The sequence below is a fragment of the Cricetulus griseus genome, chromosome 2 (genome assembly GCF_003668045.3).
Source record: "Cricetulus griseus strain 17A/GY chromosome 2, alternate assembly CriGri-PICRH-1.0, whole genome shotgun sequence".
Taxonomy (NCBI): Eukaryota; Metazoa; Chordata; class Mammalia; order Rodentia; family Cricetidae; genus Cricetulus; species Cricetulus griseus.
The window spans coordinates 318813762-318833042 of NC_048595.1; the positions used below are offsets into that span (position 1 = coordinate 318813762).

Below are 19281 nucleotides of genomic sequence, written 5' to 3' on the forward strand. Positions count from 1 at the left end.
AAGATAGCTTGTCTTATATCTTTATAAATCACTTGCTACAAATACAATCATCCACAAACATATCTTAATCACTCATTTATTTGACAAAACTTATTAGAAAATATTAGTAAATTGAAGGAAGCACAAAATTACTAACTCAGTGTATTCATGCAATCATTTAAAAATTTTATTTTGGGTGGTGGTAAAAAGCCTTTAATCCCAGAACTCAAGAGACCGCTCTCTATAAATTTGAGGCCAACCTGGTCTACAGAGCAGTTCCAGGACAGCTACACAGAGAAGCCCTGTCTCAAAAAAGAAAAGCTAAAATTCTTATTTACTTACTTTTGAGGCTGGGCTCCTGTACCACAGGCTGGCCTCAAATCACTCTGAAACGAGGATAATCTTGAACATCCAATTCACTCATCTATTTATCTCCAGTGCTGTCATCACAAGCATATGCCACCACTACTGGCTTATAGGAGGCTCCAGATTGAACCCAGAGCTTCACACACACTGACCAGATGCAGCCCCAGACCCACCCACACCATCACTTCTACCTGTATCATTAAGCACACAGAACACTGTTAAAAGTTCTTGCTATCATCTATAACGAAAACAGACTTGAAGTACCCCAGTTGAAAATTCAGACTTTATTAAGAAGAAAACTAGTAATTACAACCACTCCTGAAGGCCGTTTCTTCCCAAGTACTTACTCAGACACAGTTTCAGCACCTAGGTTCTCTCTTTCTATATTCTCTGTCCCAGAATTTTCAGATATATTCATTCTCTCCTTTTCCACATGATTCTGTAAATGTAATTTTTTACATTTAAGCTACTTACAATAAAATCTTCCACTGAATGGGAATTAAAACAAAGTAATCTTAAGTGTTTTATATTTATAACTGAGCAATTTTCTAAAAATTCTAACTACAGATAAAAATATTATAAAACACACAATTTATACACAGAAGACCCTTGCCAACATGAAGAGTCTTTAAAATGTTCCTATCCTTTGACCACTAATATCATTTTAGACTGCATGTTAAGGAGTGAAGAAGCTAGGTATGGTATTAGATGCCTTTAATCCCAACACTCGGGAGACAGATAGGCAGATCTCTCTGGGTTTAAGGTCAGCCTGGTATACATAGAGTTTTAGGCAAACCAAAGATATGCACCTTGTCTCTTAATTAAAAGGAAGAAATTAATTAAAAGGGAGAAAAAAGAAAAACTGAAATAGCAGTTTAAAAGTTATTTAGGACACACTTAAAACAATTTTAAGACTATAACTCCCACAAATACAAATAAATAGGGCCTATATTTAATTAAGACCTTGTCTCAAAAAAAAAAAAAAAAAAGAAAGAAAGAAAGAAAGAAATTGAGGGGTCCAAAGGAAAAGATGCTTGCCACTGATCCTTACAGCCTAATTTTAATCTCTAAGACACACATAATGGAAAGAGAAAACCAACTTCTTGGCAAGCTATCCTCTGATCCCAGCCCCACCCAACCCACACATACTAGGTTGTTTTTTTTTTTAATTTAACAAAAGTAATTTAAACCATGTAAGTACTAGAATGTTCACAATAGTGTGTAAAATGATCTACACTGTTAAGTTTATAAAAAATGAAGCAATGGGGGCTGGAGAGATGGCTCAGTGGTTAAGGGCACTGGCTGCTCTTTCAGAGGACCTGGGTTCAATTCCCAGCACCCACATGGCAGCTCACAACTGTCTGTTACTTCAGTTTCAGGGGATCTGACACCTTCACACCAATACACTTAAAGTTAAATAAATTATTTTAAAAAAAATGAAGCAATGGTTAAATAAATGCAGTTATACTACATTGCCAAAGTATTATTTAAAAATGTTTTCTAAACATGCTTAAATAGCACTAAAAAGAAGTTTATAAAATTTTAAATACTAAAGGATTAAAAAATGAATAAAACCTGAAAGATCATAAATGTTTGGTTCACTGGGGAAGTTCTTGCCTCACAGTCTATAGCTTCTACCCTGACTGTTATCCTGACAGCAAGAGAAGGAAAACAGAAACTTGGAAAGAAAAATGTGAACAGACTAGGTTGCATATAGATAATAAAATTATAAGTAATTTTTGTTTTGATTCTTTGTTGTTGTTGTTTGTCTTTTGTTTTTCGAGACAGGGTTACTCTGTGGCTTTGGAACTAACTCTTGTAGAACAGGCTGGTCTGAAACTCACAGAGATCCGCCTGCCTCTGCCTCCCAAGTGCTGGGATTAAAGGTGTGCACTACCACCGCCAATCAATCAATTATTTCCAAAATGTCTACGTAAAATCTGGGCCATCATGATGGCTCAGTGGTTCAAGAAACTTGCCACCACACCTAATGACCTGAGTCTAATCTTCCAAAACCACACAGCAGTAGAAAGAGAAATGTGTGTGCTGTGCCGTATGCATGCCACCCTCCTTTTAACAACAAAAGGACTATAGGAACTGAAGACATAGCTCAGTGGAAAGGCATTTGCCTATCATGTGCAAGGCTGGGTTTGAGCCACAGAACTGCCAAAAGAAAAAGAAAAAAAAAAAAAAAAACATATAATAAAGACAGTATTTCACCAGAGTCAAGATGAAGGGCAGTGGTAGAGCACTTACCAGCTCTCATGAGAGACTCAGTCCCACCCATACACAACAGTTCAAATGAGAGAAGGGGAGAAAAAAGAAAAACTGAAATAGCAGTTTAAAAGTTATTTAGGACACACTTAAAACAATTTTAAGACTATAACTCCCACAAATACAAATAAATAGGGCCTATATTTAATTAAAAGATTTATTAATTAATTATCTATGTCTACTTATGTACCTATGTATGAATATGTGCAAGTGCCTGGGGAAGGCCAGAAGAATTGAGATCCCCCTGGTGGAGGCATTACAGAAGGTTGTGACTTATCTGATGTGAAGGCGAGGAATGTAATTCAGATCTTTTCTAAGAGCAACATGAGTTCTTAATGGTGAGCCATCTTCCCAGCCTAAGATCATTTAGTTAATGCAAATCATAACATGCTTTCTTTTAGCAATGCATGCTAGCAACCATAAAAAAAAATATTTTGACTACTTTGAACAATAATCACAATACTGACAGAAAATTTTTTTTCTATTTGAAAGCCCTATTTCCCATGTATGGTGGCATATCCCCTTTAATTCTAACACCAGGAGACAGAGGCAGGTGGATCTTTTCAAGTTCCAGGCCCCTGGTCTACATAATGATTTACAGGCCAACCAGGACTACACAGTAAGACCTGACTTGAAAACTACAAAACACTATTTACAAAATTACTTTATTAATGAAAAAACAAACAACAACAACAAACCCCTGGAGCAAGAGAGATAACTTAGTAAAAAGGGTGCTTCTGGGGCTGGAGAGAGGGCTAAGCAATTAAGAGCAATGGCTGCTATCCAGTGGACCTGGGTTCAATTCTCAGCACCCACATGGCTGCTCAAACTGTCTCTAACTCTAGTTCCAGAGGATCTGACACCCTCACACAGGCATACATACAGACAAAACACCAATACACAAAAAATAAATGAGTAATTAAAAAAGGGAGGTACTTATGATCCCATAATCCCAGTGTTGGAAGGTTGGAATCTAACAGAACCCTAGAACTCATCAGCCAGCCATTCTAGCTTAACTGAGAAGCCTCAAACCAAAAAGAAACCCTAGGTGAAGAAGCAAAGTAGAAAGAAGGCTACTGAGAACTAACACTGAAGCTGATCTCTACACAAAAGTGCACATATATGTACCCACAGATGCATGCAACACAAACATGAAATCAAACACACAAGAAATATTTTTGAATAAACATTTTATGCAATTTAAAAAGTGATCTTGGGGGGATGTAGGTGAGTGGTAGAATGTGTGTCTAGCATGAGCAAGGCCTAGGTTCAATCCCTAACAGCACACAAAAAAGAAAAAACAAAAACATCAAATTTATCATCACTGATATTCTTTTTCAAATGTTATACCCCACATTCTAAACACCTGAAACAAAGACTAATAAAAACAAACCTAATTTTAAGTTTTTGTGTCTTACAATAGTTTGAAATTACAAGATAAATATTTTATTTGTAATTACTTAGAAAATATTTTTATAGCTTTAATTTCCATTCAATCTCTTAAACCACACCTTTTCAGATGAAGTTTCCGAAGGTGAATTCTTGTTCCTTTCATCTTGCTTATCTTGTGGAACAACTGATTTTTTCCCAACTGCCCTTGACAGATTAGGTTTAGGTCTCTGGAGTCGACTTCTTGATTTTGGTTTAACAGTTTCTGTTTGTTCAGTCTCTCTTAAAAAAATAAAAGATATTATTTGAATTGCAACCAACATTTAGTTATGTTCAAATAAAACTCTAAAAAGCTGGAAAATAAGACAGCTAGAATTCAAAGATTTCCTTAAAGCCCTGAAGATAGCAAAGGAAGCTGAGAGACTTACTATATGTTAAAAAAAACATCAACATCAGTGGTACCAAGACGGATAAGTATGTAAATGAAACAAAATAGAAAGTGATTCCAAATCAGATATGGCTTTAGAACATAATAAAGATTGTCTCTCAAAATAGAAAAGTTGAAATGAGTAACAGAATTCTTAAAAATAAATGTTATGCTAGATTTGAGGGTACACACCTTTAAACATAGCACTCAGGAGGAAGAGACAGTGGATCTAAGTTTGAGGACATCCTGAAATACACAACAAGTTCTAGGATAACCAAGATTACATAGGAAAACCCTGTCTCAAAAAAACAAAAGCAAAAAAATAAAAAATAAAATAAACATTACGCAAAACTAACTTGTGATGGGAAAACTGGTTAACAAAACAGAGTGCACTCCATCCCATACCCTGTACTGGTAACATATTCCAAGTGGAACAAACATTTAAATGAAGAAGGAAAAAAAAAAAAAAAAGAAAGCTACTTTATAAACTTTAGATTGAGTAAATCTACGATTTCATAAAGAGTGGGAAAAAATTAGAAGTCAGATAACATAAAATGAAACCCTGGGGGTTAAAGAGATGGTTCAGTGGATTAAGGCACTTGCCATCTAGAGTCCAATGCCTGGAAGGAGAGCACTAATTCCCACAAACTGTCCTCTGACTTTTGTATGTGCTCCATGACATGAGCCCGTACACATACGTACATCACACACACACACACACACACACACACACACACACACACACACACACACACACCCTTTAAGTAAATAGTTCCATTTTTAAAATCTTCACTGAAAAACTTAATTTCAAACCAGCGTGAAAGTGAACACTATAAAGTTGTAAAAATAAAGATATTTCTTACATAAAAGTATGGGAGGGACCATGCAAAATGGTATTATGAGTATGCTAAAATTAGGTTTGTTTCAGCGTCCATTTGTCCTTAAATAAAGAAACACCGCTCTCTCATTAGAAGGAAGACAGGGTGGAAGAGACTTTGCTCTGCTTTTGTGCTTCTTATTGTTTAACCAAACAGTTTATTCCAAAAATCAATTTTAAAACTCTGATTTTCAATGTGGTGTGCTTTACTAAAAATAAGCATTCATGAGCTGAATGAGTTTTGTTCCTTTTCTTTTCATGTGCATGTAATATACATGTGATATACAACATGTGTGTTCATGTTGATGTGTGGATGTGAGTGGCCGTGTGGGCCTGTGATGGATGTTCTTGGTTGTGAACTTGACTACTTATGGAACTAAGACCAAAGGGATGGAAATACCTGTGAAGGATTTTTTTAATTAAATAATTTGGAGTGGGAAGACCCACTTCTAATCTGGATCTTTGGGGCAGGAAGACACCTTTAATCCAAATCTTTAGAGATGGGAGGAGCCATCTTTAATCTGGGCCACACCTTTTTCAACAACCTATATAAAGGACATGGAAGAAGGAAGCACTTTGCTCTTTGCCTGCTTGCTCTCACTGGCAAGTCCATTCCTTCACTGGCACTGAAGCCTACTTCTTCGGGACTCCAGCACGTAATGAAGACCAGCTAACACCCATCCTCATGGACTGAACAACTACTGGATGACTGGAACTTCCATTGGTAGACATCTATTTTTGGACTAGCTAGACGACTGCCTGTAAGCCACTCTAATAAATTACCTTTCTGTGTATATCAATGTCCATGTGTGTGTATATGTGTATCTATATATACATATGTGTATATACATATATATATGTATGTGTGTGTGTGTCTATACACACACACAAATCCACATACACACATATGTGTGTGTGTGTCTCTTTTAAAATACTAAATGTCTATCTTTAAAAATAAAGTTTATAAAAGGCTGAAGCGACAGCTCAGCCTTCCAGTATTAAATGAGCCTGGTATGTGTGATGTCCTGTGTTTAATATCAAAATCAAAAAAGAAAATGGGAAGAGAATGTTTAATAATTGTATAAAATGTGTAAAAACATACTTACGGTGGTTTATTCTTGAGGTCAGTATTTCTTTCTTCCATACAAGTACTTCCAGCATTATTTAATTCACAAGAGGCAGCACCCCCAACTTCTGACACAGGAAAATCTGAACCACTTGACTCTAAGGACTCACTTGCTAGTGGCATGATGTCCTGTTGATCACTATGGAAGGGAAAATGTATCAGGAGGAAACAAATTCCTAGAAATAAGTTTTCATACCACTAAAAGATTCTCTCTCTCTCTCTCTCTCTCTCTCTCTCTCTCTCTCTCTCTCTCTCTGTGTGTGTGTGTGTGTGTGTGTGTGTGTGTGTGTGTTGGTATGGTGTGAAACTCTTCTCATCACTCAGCAACTGTCCACCTTGTGTTGTGTTTTTTTTTTTTTCTTTTTCTTTTTTTTTCGAGACAGGGTTTCTCTGTGGCTTTGGAGGCTATCTTGGAACTAGCTCTTATAGACCAGGCTGGTCTCTAACTCACAGATATCCGCCTGCCTCTGACTCCCAAGTGCTGGGATTAAAAAGGTACGTGCCACCACCACCCAACCCACCTTGTGTTTTTGAACGGAGGTTTTTCATTGTCCTGGGGCCCACCAATTAGCCTAGGAAGGCTGGTGAACAAGCCCAAGGAAATTATCTCATCTCTGCCTCCTACACACTGGGATTATCAGTGTCTAACACTACCTGGTTTTTTATATGGGTGCTGGAAATTAAACTTGAACATCATGGCAGTCCATGACGGTGATCCCAGCACCTGGAAGGCTATGACAGGAGGATTTGTTTGTGTGTGTGCTTATTTGCTCTGGGTGAGGGAACTACTAGTAGAACCTGCTAGGTAACCCAAGCTAACCTTGAACTTATGATATTCCTGCCTCAGCCTCCTCAGTGCTAGGATTTCAGGTGTGCACTAGCACATCAAGCTGAAAGATAATATACAATGATTTGCAAAAAGAAAATTAACCAAGAGGCTCAGCATTTAAGAGTATACACTGCTCCTGTTCTTTTCAACCACACCAGGCAGTCAAAATCACCTATAATTCCAGTCCAGGGAAATTCAATGCCTCTCTGGGCACCTGCACTCATGTATACATATGCACACAGACACATACATGCATACATAATTAAATAATAAAGATATTTTAAAAGTTAATAAAGATACAACAATCCTAGCTATGTACAAGCCTAACAAAAAGGCACAAAAATAAATGAAGTCAAACAAACAGAAAGAGAAGTGCAAATCCACAATGACAGTTGGAGACTTCAAAACTCCTCTCCCAGATAAAGCCAGTAAAGAGGCAGAAAATACCATGTAAAAGTAACGGAATCAGTTCTCATCTCCATCTTTTCATTGGATGCTAACCCTGTGACATCATCTATGTTCTGTGGGAAGGAAGGTATCTGTTCCTTATTGCATTCACCTTCATTTTCCTCAGAAGGACATGTATCTAAGGGATATAAAACACGTTATTCAAAAAAAAAAATAGAAAAGTTATCAATATTTTAAAGCATAATGAATTTATATGTAACATTTTTCTTTTCCTACAAAATATTAATCCACTCAACACTCAAGATTTAATTTGTTTTCTTGGACAAATTTTGTTTTGTTGTTTAAGCCTTAGCCTTTAATAGCTAAGCAATCTCTGCAGCCCTTTTACTTTCTAAATTTTATTACATTTATCATTGTCCTTTGTGTCCATGTATGTGCGTGTGCATGAGTGTTCACATGTTCCATCACATACATTCAGAATTCAGAAGACAACTCTGTGGAGGTAACGTTCTCCTTTCACCTTTGAGGGTTTGGGGATTCAACCCATGTTGTCAGGATTGCATGGCGAGTGCCTTTTCCCTGCTGAGCCATCTCAAGCACACAAACAGACTCAAAATAAATACATGTAATAAAAGGCACTAATATTACTAACCCTATGATGAAAGAACCACCTATGTTCCAGCATCTTAAGTTACTCAACAATATTTTACATAGAAAAGAGCTAGAACTGATAATTAAGCTATTCTGCTTTATATGTAAAATCTCTCTTCTTTTGATTGAGGCAGAGCCTAATGCAATAGGATAGCCTCAAACTCATTAGGCAGTCAAGGATAATCTTGAACTGTATCTGCCTATCTATCTACCTCTACCACCCACATGGTGGGATCACAGGCACCAGGCACTTTATCCAACTTTCTTTTAACATTCATTTACTCTTTCTCTCTCTCTCTCTCTCTCTCTCTCTCTCTCTCTCTCTCTCTCTCTCTCTCTCTCTCTCTGTGTGTGTGTGTGTGTGTGTGTGTGTGTGTGTATGTGTTACCACAGTACCCATGCAGAGATCAGAAAGCAACTAACAGGAGTTGGTTTTCTTCTCTGTAGATTCCGGCGATCAAACTTAAGCACCTTTACCCACTGAGCTATCTCACCGGCCTCTACATGTAACATTTCTTGTAATAGTAAACAACAAGAATATAATATTATTCCAAAGCTTATAAATCAGACAACTTCAGGCCAGGCATGGTGTTGCACACCTTTAATCCCAGCATTTGGGAAGCAGGCAGATCTCTGAGTTTAAGGCCAGTCTGGTCTACAGAATAAGTTCCAGGACAACAAGGGCTACACAGAGAAACCGTCTCAAACAAAAACAAAAGCAACAATAAAAACCAGACAACTATAAGCAGGACATAAGAGCAAATGTACATAATCCCAGCACTTAAGACTGGAGAAGCAAGGCTGGGCATTGGTGGCGCACACCTTTAATCCCAGCACTCAGGAGGCAGAGGCAGGCGGATCTCTGTGAGTTCAAGGCCAGTCTGGTCTCCAGAGAGAGTGCCAGGATAGGCTCCAAAGCTACACAGAGAAACCCTGTCTCGAAAAACCAAAAACAAAAAATAGACTGGAGAAGCAGGAGTTCAGGATAATCCTGGGCTACACAGCAAGTCTAGTACAGTGTGTACTACATCAGACCCCTTCACACACACACACACAAATCTTCTTACTTCAACTACCAGAACTACCTTTTGCTTCTGGGCTTTTTCCTTTGTTTACTTCTGTATATCTGAATTTCACTCCTTCTCCATGGCTGGCTGCGTGGCTGGCCCCTGATGCCCTCTTCTCCTTGTTCTTTTTTGCTCCTTCTCTTCCAGGTTTTTCCTTCTATTTATCCTCTCTGCCTGTCAGCCCCACTTATCCTTTCTCTTGCCACAACACTGGCCATTCAGCTCTTTATTAGACCATCAGGTGTTTTAGACAGGCAAAGAATCACAGCTTCAAGAGTTAAAGAAATGCAGCATAAACAAAAGCAACATACCTTAAAATAATATTCTACAACAACCTCATGCTTAAGCAGGAAAACCCTGCCCAGAAACCATGGCTAGTGATGTCCAAAGGCACAGGGGGATAACCTATTACTTTGACACAGTATCAACTGCCTTCTAAATATTTATCTTCATAGCAAAAGAATAGTGCAGCTCTTAATCCTTAGAGAAATTTCTTCTTGTAGTTAACACAGTTAATACAAAGACTCAGAAATGGCAAAACTGCAGAAAATTAAGTGACTGTTGAGTTTAAGACTGTTCAGCCTTAAATGAACAACTAAATCTACTAGCTGCCCCTAGTCGAAACCTTGGGGGAATATCACAGAGGTGACAGAAAGTTTGTAAGAACCAGAGGCTCAGAAGACTGCTGAAAATCAGCCTTTTGGACATTTCACTTATGAACTCACAACTATATTTACAAACACAACATCAAGCCAGTCAACATTCCAGCATGGGTGGGGAGGGACAGCTCCTCAGCTGAGGAGCTCCTGGCAGGTGATGGCTACTAGGGAAGGGAGAGTCAGAGTTTTAAGGGGTGTGGCCTCTGGTTAGGTTCCCTATGCCACAATGTATTACCCACACACACCTTCCCACCCCCCCCACCCCGTGCACACATGAGAAACACTGACTCAGCAAGTTGTTTTGTTTTTTTAAAAAGGACATGAAGCTGGGAGGAAGATATGTTGGGGAGGGTCTGAAAAGGGATGGAGGGGAGCAGGCAGAGGGGATTCCTAGGTAGTAAAGGCAGGAACCTGCACGTGCTAAGCACATGCTCTACTATTAATGAGTAGTACCTCTAACTTTAAGTGTTCTTAAAGCAAGCTCTTAAGAAGGACCCAGTATCCCCTCCAGCAACACTTAAATGACAGTATGTTTAAAGCATTCTAAAACTATAATAAGAAAAAAGAAACATAAGTTCTATTAGTTTTTTGCAAAATTAAACAACAGGCTCACAGAGGTATCCATAAAGGGAGACCATAAAAATGTGAGATTCATTACAAATAGGTGATTACCAATGATTGTTAATGGGACTATAAGAGAAATAATACATCTTTGGAACAATCTGGAGAAAATTCTCCCTGCTTCACTCTTTTTGCTTCCTTCAGTTATGTTTTTTCTCTTTAACTAAAACTAAGATGGCAAGAGAGAACATGGCACTGAGCACACAACAACTTAACAAGCATTAGGAATGGCTATTATCCACAACAATGGCATCTGTCATTCACACTACTGTACACGGCTGTAATGTACATGTAAAACATAGGTTCCTAGGAAGTGTTTGGAACTTACTCTTGTGTATTTCTGCTACAGGAGGAGTTGACTCAACATGGACATTTCCTAAAGGATTTGTTGCTTCCTGTTTATCAGCTTCATCTTGGTTCTTCCTCCTCCTCCTCCTCCTCCTCTTCTCTTGATTTTGGTCTTGCTCTACCATGGCTTGTTCTAACTCCTGGCCTGACGAAGTTGGTGATTCTTCAGCAACTGTCTGAGCACTCTTTTGAGATCTTTCTGGGTCTGAAACGTTACTATTTACAGACTCATCTGGATCATCATTCACTTCTTCATTAGTTACCTTTTTTGCTAAAAACAAGAGAAATTGTTATAAATCCATGAACTAACTTACAGGAAACTTACTGAAAGGGAAGAAGATAAACACTTAAAAGTATATTCTGTCATGCTACTTTTGTGCAAAAACTGAAGACAGACTAAAAGAGGGAAAGAAGAAATCAGTTGTAACATTCACACTATAGAAGTCCATGCAGGTACCGGCTAGGGTATGGCTCAGTGGTAAAGCACCCTACTTAGCATACACACAGCCATTGGTTCAACTCCCAACATTGCCACCAGGAACAAAAAAGGGATACATACATGCAATTAACAATAATAAAGTAAGCTTGTATACATTAATGGGATGGAATTCAAAGTATATAGTTAAACTTCATGTGGCAGAAATATTTACATATTTATGAGCTTTCATTTCCATTTTTAAGAAAATTACATACACACCAGCATGTGTACAGGAAAGGGCTTGGTGACAGTTAATCCTGGGAATTGTGAAGAATTTGCTTTGAACTTCATGTAGGACAAAGAGTTCTAGAATTGTATCTTTTGTATCATTTTGGGTTGTTTGGTTGACTTTTTGAGACAAGGTCTGATGTATCCCAGATTGCTTCAAACTGAAATTAGGCATGAACTTGTGATCTTCCTGCCCCAACCAAGGATCTTTTGTATCATTTTGTGGTGCTGAGGATCAAATCCAGGCAGTCTTCTGGACTAAACTACATCCCCAGACTGAAACATTGTTTTTCCTTTTAAATATGTAAGTGTGTACACACACAGTATATGGGTATCTGGAGAGGCTAGAAGAGGGCATCAAATGTCATAAAGCTGCAGTTATAGGCAATTGTAAGGCACACCAACACGGGTGCTGGGAACCAATGCCAGTCTAATTTAAAAGCAACAAAGTATTCTTAACCTCTGAGACATCTCTCCATCTCTTATCAGGCCTCTCCAAAAGGTACAAATTCACACACACACACACACACACACACACACACACACACACACACACCAACCACACCACACACACACAAAGAAATAAATAATTAAGGGAGCTGGTACTTACCCTGGATAACTGGCAAAGCATTAATAGTAATAAAATTAATAGTAATAAGAATAAGAATAATGATAGTAAGACTAATAGTAAGTCCCTCCAACTGTACACTAACTATTCGAATAACATCTAAACTCTCACTGCCTAAGAGGCAATACTGTAAATTCATCACTAGATGCAACTGTACAATCAATACCTTTTACATTTTTCCGTGGCTTGGAGGTCTTTTCTTTTGAACTCTGACATTTATTAGATTTTTGTTTTCTTTTTTCTTCTTCAGCAAGAACTTTCTGAAGCAAATGAGCAAAAAAATCGAAGTCAAAAGGGCGTTTTTCCTCTGTAAGAAAGGGGGGAAATTAATTTTATTTTTTTAAAAGCAGGAGATCTCTAGTTTTCATAGTAGTACAACATCCAAAGCAAATGAACTTATTTATTAGACAGAGCATGGATAAACAAATATATGGCACTATCAAGTAATAAAACAAAAAAGGTAATTTAACAAGGGCTAAATGTGTAAGAGCTCAGTGACAGAGCACTTACAGCATACACAAGACCCTGGGTTTAAGCCCCAGCATCAAAGAATTAATTAAATTAAAATATTAGGTTGATGCAAAAGGAATTGCTGTTTTAGACCGTGAGTTTTATGTCATTATAGGTTCAAACACATCTTTCTTAATCAAAATAGAAGCCATTCCAGTCAACACATTTCTTGCAATTAAAAGTAACGTGTGTTTTGTTTTGTTTTGTTTTAGTCCCTGTGATATAAAATGCATGCTTGGGATCCAATGAACTCTTGGAAAGTACTTTCTGCTTCTTTTTGAGGTAAAACAGTTCCCTTGTAAAAACCTGTGGAGATGTTTGGAGAAGTGACAAGTCACTGCACCAGGTTCAGGTGAACATAACAGAGTACGCAAAACTTTGTGGCCTAAGCCAGTTGTGGTGGCACACACCTTTCATTTCAAAGGCAGACATCTTTGTGAGTTAGTTCAACGCCAGCTTGAAATCAGCCAGCTCCAAATCGGCCAGGGTTTACAGTGAGACCCTGACTCAAAACAACAACTGTAGCCTAATTTGTTCAAGTTTCAATTTCTGAAGCATTGGTTGTGTGATGTAAGGTTGGGCATTGTGGGGAATCAGGCTCTTTCTATTGACCAATGCTGGCTGCACAGCTCATGGATTTGATGGACATATTTCTTAGGTGTAATAATTTCATCAGATTTCAGAAAGTTGTGGATCAGACTCTACCAGACAGTGATCATGATCCAACCCTTTTGGGGGCGGTTCAAATCTGGCTTTGAGAAGTGCTTTGAAGCTTCTTTTCAGTCCAACCACTGTTGGGCACTGCTAGATATCTTACACGATCCACTTTTTATTTATTATACATCACAGTGCAATCCACTTTCCATTGCATGTCATAACCCAATAAAGAAATGGTAAAACATTGTAAGCAGAATCAGGACAACAGTTCAAGATGACTTTTTAATCAAGTTTTTTCATGTTTCCAATTTGCTTCAAATGTCAAATAACCACTGAATGATCTATACTGAGTTGTATGACAGCACCATTAGAATTGCAAAAGTATATTCAACAATTGCTCAGTTTGCTACATTCCTCACCTTCAATGCGCTCTTCATTGCAAACCTTCTTGAACCATTATTGCAACAGTATATTCCTTAACAGGTCCTGGACCAAATGCACTGTTATTGTTGCAAATTGTCTCCATATACATGACTGATTTTGAACTCAAATTAAAAAAAAAAAAAAAAAACACAACAAAAACAAAAAACTTCAGAGGCAAGAGAGCTGGCTCAGCAGTTAAGAGCACTGGCTGCTTGAGTTGGCACAAAGTAGAGTCATCCAAAAGGAAGGAGACTCAACTAAGAAAATGCCTCCATAAGGGAAAGGGACAAGATCTCTTGAGCTAATTGGAACCATGGGGGGAGGAGAGAGGGAGTTAGAAGAAAGAGAAGGGGAGAAGAGGCGGAGAGAGGAGGACAAGAAAGAGCAGGAAGATCGAGTCAGGAGAAGGATAGAATAGAGCAAGAAAAGAGATACCTTAATGGAGGGAGTCATTATAGGTTTAAAGAGAAATCTGGCACTAGGGAATTGTCCAAAGATCTACAAGGTTGACCCCAACTAACAATCTAAGCAATAGTTGAGAGGCTACCTTAAAAGCCCTTCTCCGATAATGAGATTGATGACTACCTTATATGCCAGCCTAGAACCTTCATCCAGTAGCTAATGGAAGCAGCAGACACCCACAGCTAAACACTGAGCTGAACTCTGGAATCCAGTTGCAGAGGAGGAGGAGTGATGAGCAAAGGGTCAAGACCAGGCTGGAGAAACCCATAGAAACAGCTGACCTGAACAAGGAGTTGCTCATGGACCCCAGACTGATAGCTAGGAAACCAGCATAGGACTGTTCCGACCCCCTGAATGAGGAGGTCAGTTTGCAGGTCTGGACAATCTATGGGACGTCTGGAAGTGGATCAGTATTTACCCCTAGTATATGAATGGACTTTGGGAGCCCACTCCACATGGGGATACTCTCTCAGCCTAGACACACGGGGAAAGGTCTAGGCCCTGCTCCAAATGATATAACAGACTTTGAAGATCCTCCATGGAAGGCCTCACCCTCCCTAGGGAGCAGAAAGGGGATGGGATAGGGGACCCGGTGGGGGGCAGGGAAGGAGGGGAGGGAAAAGGAACTGGGATTGACATGTAAATGAAACTTGTTTCTAACTTAAATAAAATAAATTAAAAAAAAAAAATCAGGCTGTAGGCAAGCCTATATTCTTAATTAGTGGTTGATAGAGGAGAGCCCAGCCCATGGTGGGTGGTGCTATCCCTGGGCTGGTGGTCCCAGGTTCTATAGGAAAGCAGGCCAAGCCAAGTCATGAAGAATAAGCTACTAAGCAGCACCCCTCATCCCTTCTGCATTAGCTCATGCCTCCAGATTCCTGTTCTGACTTCCTTCCATGATGAACAGTGATGTGGAAGCATAAGCCAAATACACCCTTTCCTCCCAATAGTATTTCATCACAGTAATAGTAACCCCAGCTAAGACAATGCTCTTTGAGGGTTCAATTCCAAGCACCCACAGGATAGTTCACAAGCATGTGTAACTCCAGTTCCAGGAAGTCTGACACCCACTTCTGTCTGCTTCAGGCACTGCACAGACATGCATTCAGGCATATATAAATAAAATTGTAAAAATTTGAAAGAATACCTTGGATTTGCTTTTTGTCTAATGTGATTTCCATAGTATAAATAGGTAATAAGTCAGTAGTACAAGATCATAAAGTGACAAATATGCATTAATATGATGCATAATAACCATATTTAAAAATGTAACAAATATAAAATGATAATTTCAATAGTGCAAAAACCTAAATTACTTATGCACTAACCTAATAAAAGAATCAAACTATTTATACAACCAATAAAATGGGTGAATCTCAAAAATAAAAGTAAAAGAAATCTATCACCAAGCATTGCATATTGTATGATGTCCATGGTAATTCAAATGGAAACAGCAGTGTACTTGGGCTATCCAAGCAAAGCTTGACTGGAAAGCAAACAAAAGGTCTTCTAAGTTCATAAAACTATTCTATGCATAACTTAGGGTGCTGGTTATTAGGATATATTCTTTGTTAAAATTCAAGTTACACTTTGAACTATTCTACCACTTATTTTAAGTGGCAAAGATAGGGCCAGGAGCTAATTCAGTGGTAGAGCACATGTATTAGCTGACACAAGAAGCTAGGTTCACTTTTCAGCCCCCAAACATCAATGAAGATAACTAAGACATCCTCCAAATGCCTATGATTACAACATGCCCTTCTAAGCATCTATAAAGTAGAAGTAAATATAAAACGATCCAATGAATCAGAAATACTGCCACTGTCAACTGTATAATAGAGAGACCAACTGTTAAAAAAAAATAAGGAATGGATCTACAAACTTTACATCTAGACTCTGGTGAATATACAGAAAGATCACAAAAATGCCTCAGAAGAGAGAGAGATACATGGTAAACTAATAATCTGTTCTGATTCTCCACAACAATGAACTAGTACCCAAGCAATCCTAAAAGAATCTTGAGATGGTTTGAAAGGACTTAAAATATAGGACCCTTTCTAAAGAAAAAAACCATAAAGGGAGCTGGAGAGATGGCTCCGAGGTTTAGAGCACTTATTACTCTTGCAGAGGATGCAAGTTCAATCCTCAGCACAGGACCCACATGGTGAATCACAACCATCCATAACTGCAATGCAAAATGATAAAATGCACTCTTCTGACTTCCAAAGACACCACACACATGTGGTGAACATACATGTGTGCATACATTCATACACATAAATCTTTTAAAAAGCCACAGAAGTTTTTCTCTAATTTTTAAATTTCTACTACAAAGAATAAAAATCAGAAAGAAAAACAAAACTATGAAATCCATAAATCATTTTCTGATACTATATTAGGCCCAGTGGAAAGTTTCTCCATTTTTTAACTGTGAAAGTTCCTCTATTCATAACACCCCAGGCTCTTTCTGGAGCCATTCCTCGAAATACTTTCAATTGAAGACACAACACTGGGCATCAGGCCCACCTACCCATCACCTACCATGGTGTCTACTCCATAAAATAAATTCACATGCTATACAGTAGATATTCTCTAAATCACATATGAATTATTTTCCCCTAAATCAGCCCTATGGCTAACTTTAACTAAAAAATTTTACTTTGAGCTGGGCATGGTGGTGCACACACCATTAATCCCAGAACTCAGGAGGCAGAGACAGATGAATCTCTGTGAATCTGAAGCCAGCCTAGCCTACATTCTGAGTTCCAGGCAAGCCGGGAGATGGGAGGAGGGGAGTTGGAGCTGAAGAAACGGTTTGGCAGTTAAGACTACTTATTGCCTTTGAAGAAGGATGGGTTGAGTTCCCAGAAACCACATGGCAGCTCACAACCACATGATAACTAGATCCCTAGTTCCAAGGATCTAATACCCTCTTCTGTCCTCTGTGGACACCAGGTACACACATGGCACAGATAGATACATGTAGGCAGTTAACATATACACACAAATTAAAATAAATCTTTAAAAAATGTATGTAGGCACAGTGATTACACCTTTCCTTCCAGCAACTGAGGGGCAGAAACAGGTGGATCTCTGTGAGTTTGAGTATAGCCTGCCGATGGGGGGGGGGTGTCCTTCTGCATATGTTTCTCTTATTGGTTGATGAATAAAGCACTGTTTGGCCAATAGAGGCAGGAAGATAGGCGGGATTAGGAAACAAGAAGAATTCTGGGAAAGGTACGCAGAGAGGGCCCGCCAAAAGGAGATGCCACGCAGATCACAAGGAGTAACAAGGTCTGGGCATTCTCTGGTTAGATAAGACCATGTGGAAATACTTAGATTAACAGAAATAGGTTAATAATTAAGACAGAGCTAGCCATCCATCAACAATTTTATAATTAATATAGTGTCCATGTGTTTTATTTGGGGCTAAATCGGCAGCAGAACCAGGCTGGAAAGAAACCAGCAACAGCCTGGTCTATGTAGAGTTTTCCAAGATAGCCAGGGCTAAACAGTGAGGTCCTATCTCAGAAAGAATTTTTTTTTTTTTTAGTTTTATTTAGAAATAATTAAATTTGGCACTATAGCTAATTTCATGGCTAAATGAATACTGACACACTAATTATGAAATGCTGATAATTATTTGTTCATGAAAAATATGTACCTTTCAAAACAATAAAAAACTATTTTAAACACAAGTTAGTTTTATTTATAGAACTCGCTCTTAAATCAGATCTAAATTTAAATGCTATCTATTCATAAAGAACTTCATTGAGGCCGGGCGGTGGTGGCGCACACCTTTAATCCCAGCACTTGGGAGGCAGAGCCAGGCAGATCTCTGTGAGTTCGAGACCAGCCTGGTCTACAAGAGCTAGTTCCAGGACAGCCTCCAAAGCCACAGAGAAACCCTGTCTCAAAAAAACAAAAAGAACTTCACTGAGGATCAATATAAGCATCAAGACCTAACTCCTTTTTCTTCATTCCAAGAACTCAATCTCTACCTGAGATTTGCTTCTCAATATCCCCTACCCATTTAAACTCAGAGCTCTCCAAGCCATTTTCCCACCTACCTTATTCACCAACACACCTTCAAGAGCAACCAGAACACAGCAGGTAATCAATGCTATTGACTCAATGACTGGCTGATGTGATCTATTTTCCATGAACTATCTCTTGAACATAGTTCCTTTCCAATAAAAACCCACTCAGGGGCCAGTGAGATGGCTCAGTTTATAACTCTTACCACCAAGTCTGACACCTAAATTTAGTCAGAGCCACATGATGGAAGGAGAACAAATTCTATAAGTTGTCCTCTGATACACATGCTTGTGCACATCCATACACAAATAGATAGAAAATAAAACTTTGAAAAAGCCATTTTTCATCATCAATTACTGTATAAATTCATGAACTTAAAACTCTGCTTACTGCCAGGCAGTGGTGGCGCACCTGCCTTTACTCCCAGCACTCGGGAAGCAGAGGTAGATGTCTATGAGTTGCCTGGTCTACAAAGTGAGTTCCAAGACAGCCAGAGCTGTTAACACAGAGAAACTCTGTCTCGAAAACAAAACCAAAACAAAAAGATTCAGCTTATCTGCTTTTGGGTATTTTGGCTAATTCTTTGATTACAGATTTGTAACAATTACCAAACTCATACTGTTAAATAAAAAAACTAAGGCACAAGCCAGGATAGAGCATGCCTTTAAACCCAGCACTTGGGAGGCAGATGGATCTTTGTGAGTAAGGCCAGCCTGGTCTACATAGTAGGTCCTAGAACAGTCAGGGCTACATAAAGAAACCCCGTCTCAAAAACAAACAAATAAACAACAATAACGAAAAAGAACAACTAAGGCACAGTGGTGCATATCTATAAC

The 19281-nt window shown here is 38.6% G+C and overlaps 1 protein-coding gene across 3 annotated transcripts in view; it reads right to left on the bottom strand.

Moving 5' to 3' along the window:
- Window positions 1–19281, bottom strand: part of Bdp1 (B double prime 1, subunit of RNA polymerase III transcription initiation factor IIIB) — a 91802-nt gene that overhangs the window by 53662 nt on the left and 18859 nt on the right. For 2 of the 3 annotated variants that reach the window (XM_027401634.2, XM_027401633.2), the window contains exons 9-14: window positions 12522–12662; window positions 11002–11292; window positions 7715–7853; window positions 6419–6577; window positions 4131–4290; window positions 693–784 (exon numbers count right to left, since the gene is read on the bottom strand). In XM_027401634.2, the coding sequence (XP_027257435.1) occupies window positions 693–784; window positions 4131–4290; window positions 6419–6577; window positions 7715–7853; window positions 11002–11292; window positions 12522–12662 (982 nt within the window). The remainder of the gene's footprint in view (window positions 1–692; window positions 785–4130; window positions 4291–6418; window positions 6578–7714; window positions 7854–11001; window positions 11293–12521; window positions 12663–19281) is intronic. The other variant, XM_027401635.2, reaches the window with a different exon arrangement.